Here is a 13622-nt window from a genome sequence, read left to right on the forward strand (position 1 = left end):
AATCAACTGTGAGAGCAATTATTAGAAAATGGAAGACATACAAGACCACTGATAATCTCCTTCGATCTGGGGCTCCACGCAAGATCTCACCCCGTGGGGTCAAAATTATCACAAGAACGGTGAGCAAACATCCCAGAACCACACGGGGGGACCTAGTGAATGACCTGCAGAGAGCTGGGACCAAAGTAACAAAGGCTACCATCAGTAACACACTACGCCGCCAGGGACTCAAATCCTGCAGTGCCAGACGTGTCCCCCTGCTTAAGCCAGTACATGTCCAGGCCCGTCTGAAGTTTGCTAGAGAGCATTTGGATGATCCAGAAGAGGATTGGGAGAATGTCATACTGTCAGATGAAACCAGAAATATAACTTTTTGGTAAAAACTCAACTTGTCGTGTTTGGAGGAGAAAGAAAGCTGAGTTGCATCCAAAGAACACCATACCTACTGTGAAGCATGGGGGTGGAAACATCATGCTTTGGGGCTGTTTTTCTGCAAAGGGACCAGGACGACTGATCCGTGTAAAGGAAAGAATGAATGGGGCCATGTATCGTGAGATTTTGAGTGAAAACCTCCTTCCATCAGCAAGGGCATTGAAGATGAAACGTGGCTAGGTCTTTCAGCATGACAATGATCCCAAACACACCGCCCCGTCAACGAAGGAGTGGCTTCGTAAGAAGCATTTCAAGGTCCTGGAGTGGCCTAGCCAGTCTCCAGATCTCAACCCCATAGAAAATCGTTGGAGGGAGTTGAAAGTCCGTGTTGCCCAGCGACAGCCCCAAAACATCACTGCTCTAGGGGAGATCTGCATGGAGGAATGGGCCAAAATACCAGCAACAGTGTGTGAAAACCTTGTGAAGACTTACAGAAAACATTTGAACTCTGTCATTGCAAACAAAGGGTATATAACAAAGTATTGAGATGAACTTTTGTTATTGACCAAATACTTATTTTCCACCATAATTTGCAAATAAATTCTTTAAAAAATCAGACAATGTGATTTTCTGGATTTTTTTTCTCATTTTGTCTCTTATAGTTGAGGTTTACTTATGATGAAAATAACAGGCCTCTCTCATCTTTTTAAGTGGGAGAACTTGCACAATTGGTGGCTGACTAAATACTTTTTTGCCCCACTGTGTGTGTATATATATATATATATATGGAATCGTCACCCTACTCTCTGGCTCACCTGTGCCGTCTGGCGTGGCGCGCACGTAGCTGGGTAGCATCTTGAGGCTAGCCCGCTCATGGCCATGCATGGCCAGGCCATTCGTCATTTCTTCCTCCATCCTGCCCTTCACCTCGAGCAGCTGCTCCCGGTTCAGGCGTAGGGTGTCCAGGATGCGCTGGCGCTCGGCGTGCTGCATGGCCAGGCGGTAGGCCACTGCCGTCACCATGGCCGCGCCCTTCCCACTCCCGTCCTCCGAGCGCAGGAAGCGCACGTCGCAGTCGGGCACGAGCCGACGCACCATCTTGTGCAGCCGCCGGGCGAACCTTTCGGAGCAGGGTGCAAGATGAGATTAGATAGATAGATAGGGCCTGACCAATATGGATTTTTTTTTTCACAGATACAAAATGAATGTATATGAATACAATTTAATGTATGATAACAAAATAAAATAATAACTTAATAATAACTTAACTCAAATAAAATGCAGTTGAACCGTTTAAATTATTAACTCAAATAATAGTTACAAATAGTAATTATCTATTAATGGTCATTAATATGAAAGAAAGAAAAAGTAATTAATACCAACTGTCCGTGACAAAACGGCAGACGAGGGAAATAGTACTAGTAAAATAATTTTGCTGTGTATTTCTGTGTGTCCACGTTAGGTTACTGTAGGCTGTGGCGAGCGATCCGCTCCGCATTTCTCCAAACAAAACCGTAGATGTTTTTAGAAAATAATGTTTTTGAAAATAAAATTGTGTCCTGAGCTTGTCACACCACAGAAAAAATGTGTTATTAACCACCCAGGTAAATAATAGTGATTTAGAAAAAACCAGCAAGTACATAAAATTAGATCTCAAAATCGTGAAAAAATAACCAGTACTCTCTGCTCTGAGACGGTGGGGGCGTGTCCTCTGAGGATGCTGAAACCACGCCCAATGGTGACCATGAACCCGAGGGGGGCGGGGGGTGGATTGACGCAAAGACTTGGCATGAGTTCACGGTCTCCCTGAAGACGACTTTGACTTTGACTCCAGGTGTTTATTCCCAAAACAGTGTATTCCCAAAATAGAAAATGAAAAATGTAAACCTAACTCCGAGATTTAGAGTGGAGTTTTTTTTTGTTTCTCCTCTAGACAGTGGTACACGCCGGCTCCCGCACCTGTCTATTTATTTTAGATCTATTTATTTTTGTTTGTTTCATACATGTATGAAACATTGTTTTTAAAAACAACTGAGTTAAGGCACTGTCCAAGTCCTTAGTCCGTACTGTTCCAAAAAACTGTGTTGTCAGGACGCACGTCTCCCCGTTGCTTTGGGACTTAATTTAGTGAAAACTGGATGTTTTTGTGTCAATACTTTACATTTTCATAATAAAATCGGCACTTCTGGAACGGGGAGACTGCATTTTCCACATTACATTGTGTTCTATGCGTGGGCGAACCACACCTGATAAAATCGTATATACAGTACTTTCAATGTATGCACCTCCAGTGTAGCTTGTTCTAGTCAGACAGGCTATTGTATTAGACTATTGTTCACTAAGCGGAATTTCTTCGAAGGCACCATATACCATATTTCCTTCTGAAAGGTCCATGTTGCACAATACAGGAAAAACAGATAACTGTGAGAATCCTATGTATTGAAACTCTGAATATCACTTTAATTATCAATTCATGTCAAAAGTGAATAGCAGCTAAAAAGGAAACGCCTTCCCAAGAAAGCCTTCCGTTTCAGACACCCTGTGTATTCTGCGTGACTGGGAAATTATGAGGACGCTAAAATGGTGAAATAATTAAAAAAAAACAAAAAAAAAAACAACATACTGTGGGTGGTTCTTGTAGACGGAGCCATCCACGCCAATGGTGGTGCGCAGCTTTTCTGCTGCCTTATTGTCCCGGATTTGCCGCAGCACCGCCACAAGAGTGGCAGCACACAAGTGGGCGGCACGCGTAGACACGATCTGACAAACCCTTTGTGTGGCCACACAGTCCTGGGCGGACGGGTCCAGGCCAAGGTCCCGGAGAACATTCTCAGCAAACACCAGGCCTGCGTTGTCCCTGCCAGAAATATGAAAAATAAATCTGAAATGGTGTCTCTTTGGGAATCCTTTTTTTTATTTTATCATGGCATCCTTCAGAGACTGGAAAGTGTCCATTTCCAAGGCCCTGGGGCTCTATTGTGCCGCTGTCAAAGCCATATTAATCAAACGGAAAGTAGTGAAGCTTACAAGCAGCGGCAACCCTGCTGAAATCTTCCCCAGCATACAATCATCAAGGAAGTCACAAAGTCTTCATTCAGTCTCTTCAGACAGAAACTTTGAGACTGAATGAAGGCTTTCTGACTTCTACGCACAGACCTCGGCTATGAACCAAAGCGCACAAGTGATAAAAGGTTTCACAATAACCATTCACAAGTGATAAAAGGTTTCACAATAACCTTTCACAAAGGATGAAAGGTTTGCAGGCAACCTAGGGATATTTGTGTGAATGACCTGTTTTAAGATCTCAATTTTCTGTAATTCAAAAAGGGTTTCTGAGCCAGCTTCTGTAGAGATCAGGTGAGAATAATTCAGAAACCCATCAAAACATACACCCAAGTGCACTCACTTGTCAGCCTCGATGGCGGAGACATAGCTGGTGTGGAAGTGGCCGGTGGTCAGGAGGTCAGAGATGGCCTGGCCGTGGAATATCAGCTCATCCTTGGCCATCTTCACCAGGATGAGACGCACCAACTCTCCCATGTACATCCCACTGATCATCTTCTCAAAACTGCATGTGCACACACAAACAAATACATACACACACATTCCTGAGATACATATTTGATACAAACAAAGATTCCAGCAAATCACCCTCAGTGGTCACATTTATCTGTCGACCAAACCATCCTTCTTTTACCGTCCATATTTGTGTGTGGTGCCATGTGACAAATTCATGTACATTAGATTGATGCAGAACACAAATCTGCATCCGAGTGCTGGCTTTGATTGAATAAAAATATATGAATTATCCAATGTACAAATAGCAGGAGTGAACATTGTGAATGAACGCTGTCATGGTTTTAAGTCGGGGAGCAAATGGAATTCTGCAAGTTAATATTTAGTATTTACACTAAGAACTCTGGGTGAACAGCTTGACTGGAAAAGATTATAGCCAATGCCCAAGTTAATCTCCTTAAAAGTTGCTTATTGCATTCTATCGTTTGTAGGATTTATGTCCCATAATTATGTGCTGAAGCTTGATTAACATCATCACTCATGACCAATAGGATTCAATGTCATCCGATCCCAAATCCATACTGTATGTAGCAGACTAAAGTGGCAATATATTGTGACCTACTCCTTATTTTAACTCCTCCGGATCAATTCAACTGTTGCCATATGGGTACAGCAGCAAGCTCTGCGACAGCAGCAAAAACTTACACACACTCATGGTGCAATGCACAATAAAGCCAACATGTGGACAGTGACCGCAAGGTCCAATCCAAAAGTAATATATTATTGTATTTGATTGTATTGAAAGAGTCAGGCTTACAGAATATTTCATTTCATTTTTAATATCGGCTTTTTATTTAAGTTTTCCCTGTGCCTTAATTGTATTTTCAATACATGTGAACTGCCGAACTGGTTTAGAACAAAAGCAGCACTAAACCGCATAGAGGACTCATTGAGGTCAAAATCTAAAATTGACATTGTATAGTGATACACAGCATAACAGGGCATTGGAAGTGCATCTCTAAGCAACTAACTTTGTTTGGAGTTGAGTATTTTACTTTTTTATTTATATATATATATATATATATATATATATATATATGTATATATATATATATATATTTATACCTGTGCTGTCAGCATGCTGGGCATACAACACAGAGTATTTGTATGCCATTGCATCTAGGACAGAGTTTAGTATTTTACAATAGATTGGAGAGGCATCCCTCTCCATTGCAAAATAAATAAATACATTTAAAATATCACAATTGCCGTAAAGTGCCATACTACAAAAGCGCAGTGCAGAGAGGAACAGATTGGGTGGAAATGGAAATAGAAAAGAAAAGGGGACGTCAATTTCTGGCTTGATTATGATTTGATTTAATTATGAATTTAATTATGAAAAGCAATCCTTTAGCTACTATAGATATATGGTTCAATAAAAATGACAACATAAAAAATAACAATTTTATTTTTTCCTCCCAGGCATTATTGCACAAAAACACAGTTATATTTAAAATAAAGTGATTGATGTTAACACAGAGGTGTACTAAAGTACAAAAATGATTCTTTAGGATTTGTATGTGATGTCGCATATTCAATTTAATCTGTAGGAAATTGCGACCGTTGTAACCAAATACAAATTAGAGCAGGGCTATATACTGTAGCAAGCGATGAGGATTGAGCAGTATACCTGCTTACAGTACGTAGTTGATGAGGCGCTCATTCAATGTGACCAGGGACACATTTGTGTACTGACTGTGTGCCTGACCACCTCATATTAATGCCAGGTGTGAACAGGTCCAAAGAACCACAACCCAATCAAGACATCATTGTCAGTGACGGGGTGTTTCAGAGTACAATTTTTCAACCTCTTTTGAGTATCTCTTCCTGAATATAAATTGTTCACTCAAATATTCAACTTCACCCTGCTGCCTATAGTGAAGCCTTTCCTTTTCCAAATGTGCCAACAGCATGCCATCTCTTTATCCTTCACCTGCTTTGCATGTAGCCAACAAATGCAATTTGAATAGATGCAATCCGACCCACCACAACCCCTCCCGGGGCCTGGCTACACAGCTATCACAGTTACTGTATGTTATGACCAGCTGCCACTCACAAGCTACAGGTGTGGGTCCAGAGAATTAGAGCTGATCTGTTTCCATGGGAACGTCATGAGTGGACAAATGTACTATGGATCAAACAAGGACACAATTTATGCAACCTAGCTCAGTTCAGCCCATTTTCTCAAATATGTTTTAGCCAATGAAATCTACAGTACTGACAATACCACAGACAAGATGGCACAGTGCCTTTATCCCTAATCCCTAGGATAGTGATGTTTCCTCAAAAAACACCCCAGACTACTAAACACTCCAGAGAGGCTAGTTGTTGCCTTGTATGGCGAAATGTGACCGACGCAGCAAAACCCACAATTTCACGCATTTCTAAATTTGCCAGCAGCAGCCAAATTAGTTGAAAAAAACCTTTCTTGAAGGAAAATAAGATTTTTCCAGATTCGTGTTCCTTTGTGTTTTTTTGAAAACCCAGTTTGATTTATAAATAGTAGATAAATGTTGAACCATGGAGTTAAATATTCCCATTAGATTACATGGGGAAACACAGTTCACTAACAGAGACCCTGAACAGCACTGAACAATGCCGATTGATCCTTTCCTTTAGAGCGACCGTCCAGGTGAAGATCATTCATTCATATTCCATGTGATGTGAATTCACAATGTCAAACCGTTTTGATACAGTTCAACCTTTAAATTGTACTGCTTTTACACACACAGAGACATGGGCGGGGCGTGGAGGGGGCGTGTACCAACGTCACTTCCATAAACAAGACGAGGATCCGGTTTCACTTGTCTGTGAAAACGTTGTGTTGTTATGGATTACGAGAAGCGGGTGGAGGATGTTCAACTTCATGGAGAACATTTCAAACAGTGGATTTAAACCTGAATGTGATGATGAAACGGAATATTTTCAAGAACCACCGGAGGAGACCGACGATACGCCCATTGCTGTTACAACGGAAGAAGTTGATGACGTGACAAAGTCTGTTGAGGTTGGGGATTTAAAATAAAATAAAATAATTCCACTTTTATATAACATGTATATTCTTACTGTTAAATAAAAGCTTAAAAAAAAAATAGTTGTGTTGTTGACGCTGTTTAACTTCATTCAGCAGTATGTTAATTAGCCACGTGGCTTTGGCTACCCCATTTGCATTCTGGGAGCTGGCTGAATGAATCAAGACTCGGCGAAACTTTTAAGGTGATAATATTTGCTTGATTTGCACAAGTGACACCTTGTTTGGAAGCTCTGATTCTCCATTTTCAAATGATGTGGAAAAAAAAGTTGAAAGCCTTCAAATGACCCTAAAGTATGCGGTGGGTCACATATGTATATTTCTGAATGAGTGGGTGAACGAGACACACTATCTTTGAGTGGCTGTACCAGTCCATGTGGCAGCATTATAGTAATTGAGGCATTTTTTGCTGTCAGTGCACCGTTTACAAAGCAACAAAAATAATACTCACAGCTGTTTGCCAGGGTTTAGGGAGCCTGCATCTATTTCCCGATCAAAGTCAGTGCGCAGGTCCTCCAAAGCGCCGTCGTCTCCAAACGCCCCCCATTCTATGTTGACACACATTCGACCTTCGTCCCCCTCCACCAGCTCCAGGTTGCGCATTTCCTCCATGTAGCAGGCGTTGGTGCCCGTTCCTTATGAGGGCCGGTTTAAGGATTTTACACTTTGAAAAACACTGTTTTTTATCCTTCAAATTCCACTTTAAAGAAGAGGTTTCTCAAAAATATGAACTTTCTTTTGTTTCCGTCAGGAATATAGATTCCTTAAAGATTTTGTGGAGCAGTTGAGTCTGTGTTTGTAGATTTTGATTTAAAGCCCCAGAATATGTCAACTGCGAAAATGGGTGTCAAGCAGGGCAGTGAATGAAAAGACAAAGAAAACATCTGCTTTTTCCTTGCCATTTCCGAGAGAGTGCACTCACCCACAATGAGGCCAATTTCACAGTGATGATCATCGTAGCCGCAGGTCATCATGGTGCCCACTGTGTCATTGATCATCGCCACAATGTCAATATCAAAGTCCTAGAGTCCAAGAAGGAAGGAATATGCACATACATTACTCACATCACAGATTAGCTTTGGAGAGGCTGACATTTCTTTCTTCAGGTATTGTACAAGGGCAAATGCAAGGGAGATTTTTCAGATAAAAATCTTTTTTTTCATATTTGGGATTGTTATCATTTTAAAGAACTGTGCTCATGCCCCCCTCCATATCCATTCATAACACGTGAACCTACATCTGTGTCAAATCTAAACAGTTTTATTGCAAAATGCCCATCTGATCACTGTGAGAGAATATCAGACAACAAAACAAAAGCCCAAAACTCTACAGAGAATTTGATTGCTTTTCAAGGGGGACAAGGTGAAAAGGAAAAGAGGAAACAGGACCATATCTAAGATTCATTAAGATTCATTTACAGAGTAAATCCAGATGTCTCTCTGCAGGGTAATTAAGGACACTTAAGTGGAGCTCCCATGTTCATTGATGAGACCACAACATCGACTACTGGCTAAAGCAATGTATTTTAAAACCACAATGGAAAGTGAGGGGATAGATTAAGTTGCTCGAACAGCAAGTACTGGATTGGCCAGAGCCGGGTCTAACGTATAGCCTCTTTGAAAATGTAGGGTCACGCAGATTTAAAATTGGCTTTCAAATTACTTCAAAGTGCTAGAAATAGTTTTTACATGGAAAATAATGCTGGATCTACACCAGGCACGTTGGCATAGCATACAAGCACAGCAGAATGCTGTCAATGCATGCTTCATATTGAATCCATGTTAACCCACCATTGGGGCTACAGAACACTGTACACGTCAGCTGCATCAGCGGGGCCCCATGGAATTTCTCTACTTTTGCCAATTTTTTAATTTATTTTTTTTAAACTGTGCGGAGCTACACAAGCCTTTTTCATGAGACCATTTCCCACATGGAATCTGTAACATTGCTGGATATAAAAATACCCGGCCAAAGCTGTAGGTAGTCATTCCCACATCGGCATCCTTTACGGAAAAGTTCAGTATGGAGTCTGTTCCCATATTAGATGACTGTTACGGATTTAGTGCATAATGGGTCAGGGTTGGTACGTTATGTCCAGTGTAGATGTGATCGTTTGGACAATCTGTCGGCAACGGACGTACAATCTGATTTAAAAAAAAATAAAAATTTCTGGCTCCCAGAGACCATCCCTTCGCTTCCCTCCTCCCCACCCCTTCCGGATGGACTCTGTTCCCTCCGCTGATGGAGCCGGACCTATTTAATAACCCAATGTTATTAAATGAGTGTGATCATTTTGAACCTGTCCTATATTCTCTGCCCCCCACGGGTCGCATTTTTTGGGCTTGTTTTAAAAAATATGGTTGCTTGTTACGAAAATCTGACAAGGGACTTGGGATTTATGGTTGCTAATTTCCCCAATGCAGAGCTTTCCAACCACCGGGCCGTGAGAAGGCAGGCGGGAATTTTTTTCAGAAGCAAGCAGCTCGATCAGTGGCAATATTAATTTATATTGGAATTTAAATTTTATTTGCACTAAAATAATTGCGATTTCTGTTTATTTTGAATGTTTTCTTTTTATCAAATTACTTCTGTGAATTGTGATTTAATTTATCAAGTTTGTTTGCACTAGTTTGTGACTTAATTGTGATTTAATGTTTATATTTTGTTCTCATTTGATGCAGTTGTATGATTTTATACTGGAATTTTAATTCCTGACCAATTTGTTGCTGCACTAAAAGGTTTACACTTGAAGTGTAATTCCTGTAAATTTTTAGGATATTTTACCAAGTTGCTGGTTCACAATTATTTGTAATTTTAATTATAAATAACAATTCAGTAAATTTTTGACCAATTGTTTATCTTTTTGTAAACTATGTTCATGGGATGTGTCATTCAGACTTACGGTTCTTGAGAAAAAGATTTTTGTTTATAAAAGTTTTTTTTTTTTATAAAACTTCAATTTTTTAAATTGATTGCCTAATAATTTTGTAAACTATGTTAATGGCTATCCCGTGGACCTGCCAGATGACCTGTCAGATGTGAAGATTTTTGAAAGAATTGGAGGCAGATCTTAGAGATCCCAACTGCTTGCCATTGTAGGTGTGGGTTGGGGTGTGGGGGGCGGCTGTTGGCCTTTTGCTTCTGCGCGCGGCTTCTCTGCGGCAGGTGCCCCGGGTGTTGGGGGCGGTGGAGGGCCTGTATACCTGGTGGCCTGCCAGCATCGCCGGGGGGGGGGGGGGTGTAACATCGAGGTGCCCCGTGCTGGGCACACGCTGCTACGTGTATGGGCACTTGGCACTCACGCCCGGGCGGGGGTGTCTGTGTCTCCCCCTTGTGCGGGCCGTGAGTGGGCATGGGGGTCCCGCCGGCTCGGGCGGGGTGTCGGTCTGTTGCCGTGGGGCCAGGATCCGGGCCCGCGCTTTGCGCCCATGGCCCGGGTTCTGTGTCCGCGGCTGCGTCTTGTGCCTGCACCCGAGGGTTGGTTGTATGTGTGCGCCCCTGGGGTGCGGGGTCTCCCCATGCTCTCTGGGACAGGGTCATGCTCCTCGGGGCTGGGCGTGGGGGTTGCTCCACGGCCTTCTGGGGGCCCGGGGGTCTTCGGAGTGGCTTTGGGGCCCCTTCCGCTGCTTGGAGGCGCAGCGACATATTACTGACCTTCTACACCAGTACCAATGGGGATAAGTCATGTACACTCCCCGGTGGACATCTTACACACACACACACACACACACACACACACACACACACACACACACACACACACACACACACACACACACACACACACACACACACACACACACACACACACACACACACACACACACACACACACTTCAGTGCAACCCAGCACCCTCTTGGTTGCATTCCTCTCCTTTCCTCCCTCATTTGCTGCCATAACTATGACAGGAAGAGGCCACGTGACCAGTTGTAGTTCCAGTTTTCCTGGACCTAATTCACTGTTTTTCAATATGTTGTCGTCCAATGTTCATGTTTTTGTCTAAATGTTGCTTGTTTCTATGTTTATTTGTCTCACCGTGGTGATTCTCCCCCTCCTGGAGTAGTGGTCAGTTGTTTATAGACCCAAACATGATAAATAGTTCTCCATAGAGGGGGGTTGGTGGTGGCTCTCCATAACCAGAAACTGCACTCTTGTCGTTCTACAATTCATCCACAGGACAGAGTTATTGCAGCAGTTCTTGATGATTAAAGAATTAATAAAGAGTTGCATTGCAGGTTGAGAACTTGAACTCCACTTGCAGACAAGCTCTCTCCTAAAGGCAATGGCATACAAATACTCTGTGTTGTATGCCCAGCATGTTGACAGCACACGTTAAAAAAAAAATTTAAATAAAAAAATAAAAAGAGATCCCAATTGCACAAATGTTCAGAATGTCCAGCTGCATAAGTGTATCAAGTTCCACTTTGCTAGGACAACGTGGTGGCAGCAATGAGCCTTTGACTTAGAATGCATAATGTGACCCATCGCATACTTTGGGGTTACATTTCGAAATTTGACATTTTTTTCACATAATATGAAAATGTAGAATCAGAGCAAGGTTTTGTGGGAATCAAGCAAATATTTTGGAAGCTATGACTTATTAAAGATGAAGGTTTTGATAACAGAAGTTCTGAGAAATCAGGCTTTAAAGTTTTAGAAGCATTTCCAGACTTTTGCAGCACAAAATACACATTTAAAAACACAATTAGTGCTTTAAATGGTTACATTTGGATAGTCTTGTACTACTTCAATGAGATAATGTTAAATGTTTTTCTGAAATAATATTTGAATCATCATTTATAAAAAAATAAATTGGAAAATGCATAATTCAAGTCAATTCTTTAATTGTATGTTTCAGTTTTTTTTTTTTTCATTCTAAATTCATGCTCCCTATACTATTATGTCCACTCTATTATTCTGTAATTTCTAAACATTCCAATTTCCCGCATTTATTGTTTAATTACAATGAAGCAAATTTTAGATTGCGCACATGAAAACCTATCACCAGGGGCCAACAATTCCCAGAATGCAATTCGCAAGGTCTTCCCAGCCATTTGCATTCTGGGAATTTCAGTTTCCTGAGAGTGGCGATATTCGGCCATATAATTGAGAGTGTCCGCCACCCTCGTCTCATAAAACCATGGAGATTATGTTTTCACGGAGAAGTGAATTTTTTGCTCCTGATTGTTATTTGTTGTTTCTTCGAAACATTGCGTACGGAAGTGACGTCAGCTCTTCTTATTTGGGCCCTCTGAGGCGCAAAAGCATTACATTACATTACATTACATTTAGCAGACGCTTTTATCCAAAGCGACTTACAATTGTTCAAACACCGACGGACGCAGCCATCAGGAGCAATTAGGGGTTAAGTGTCTTGCTCAAGGACACTACAGCATGCTAGCAGGAGGAGCCTGGGATCGAACCAAGAGCATAACTTTTTATTTTATTTTATTTTTTTAAATCAAACAAGATGCTGTGTTGGCATTCATGCCATACGCTTTATAACCTTATTTTTATCAAAGCGGCTCACATTCTGACTTGACATCACTCGCAATATCAAAGGATGATCTTGATATGCATGTTTACATTAAAGGTGTTCAATAACTTGTTGGTGAGTAATTCAACTAATGCTAATGGAGCACATAGCCTCAACAATTTCATATTTATCTTATATATAGAAATCCAACTTAGTTTTGAAAATATATTCAGAGATTATGTTTTTCACACAGCCAGAAGTTCAGCGCTGCGAAATGCTCCCGGTTGGGACGTGGCGATCACATATTATAGCGCCCCCTATGGGCCAATTAGTGCCACTGTTTGTGTCCAGGTCTACGTGGCCTGGACTATAGGTGTGCCGAAATGGACAAAAACTTATGGATGAGTATGGATGAGTTCTTGGACAAAATACAGGGGGGTGAATAAAATAATAATAATAATAATAATAATAATAATAATATGAATTCAAGCAATTACAATAGGTTTCCCTGCTAGCAGTGGAACCCTAAAAATAAATGCATTGGTGGTATTTCAGATGTAAAACTTATTATGAAACTGTGTGTTAGAAATTCTGAAATCAATTTCAGACTCAGGTTTTCAATAATCCTCTCTCTACGACAACATCGACATGTCTGGGACGCTTCACCAGGTAGCCGGTGTAGTTCTACTATAACATGTATGAATTTAAGAGATTATACTGTATGCGTCTATAGATTTGAAATGAATTTAAATGGAAAGAGTCTTTACAAGTGATGAGTATATCAATTAAACTAATGGTATGAAAGAATGGAGGCAGTTAAGCTCTGCCGCTATACCTTTAAGAATCAGAAGAATGTCCAATGTTGTGATAGCAAAAAAAATGGAATGCGAAACAAAGGGATTGTTAAAGTGGAAATGGACGGGAGAAACCAGTGCACAACAATGAACATTTCTTCAGAAGCAGTGGGCATCCAAGGCTCCAGAAAAAAAACAAAAACTAAAATAGAGCGCACAGAGTGGAGCACGGACAAAGCTCATTCACTTGTGTGCGCAAAGAGGATGTACGTAGATGCATGCGAGCAACATTTTTAGAAAAAATAATACATTTCAGCTCACACACGTGATGCATCTTTCTTTTGTGGATGACAGTCATGTACTGACCACATA

The 13622-nt window shown here is 41.2% G+C and overlaps 1 protein-coding gene across 1 annotated transcript in view; it reads right to left on the minus strand.

Annotated features, from left to right (window-relative positions):
• hk2 (hexokinase 2) overlaps positions 1-13622 on the minus strand; it is a 75501-nt gene that overhangs the window by 18102 nt on the left and 43777 nt on the right. The window contains exons 6-10 of the mRNA XM_080003566.1: positions 7902-8001; positions 7431-7614; positions 3779-3940; positions 2996-3229; positions 1188-1492 (exon numbers count right to left, since the gene is read on the minus strand). Of these exons, the coding sequence (XP_079859692.1) occupies positions 1188-1492; positions 2996-3229; positions 3779-3940; positions 7431-7614; positions 7902-8001 (985 nt within the window). The remainder of the gene's footprint in view (positions 1-1187; positions 1493-2995; positions 3230-3778; positions 3941-7430; positions 7615-7901; positions 8002-13622) is intronic.

Source organism: Zeus faber (genome assembly GCF_960531495.2).
Source record: "Zeus faber genome assembly, chromosome: 7".
Lineage (NCBI taxonomy): Eukaryota > Metazoa > Chordata > Actinopteri > Zeiformes > Zeidae > Zeus > Zeus faber.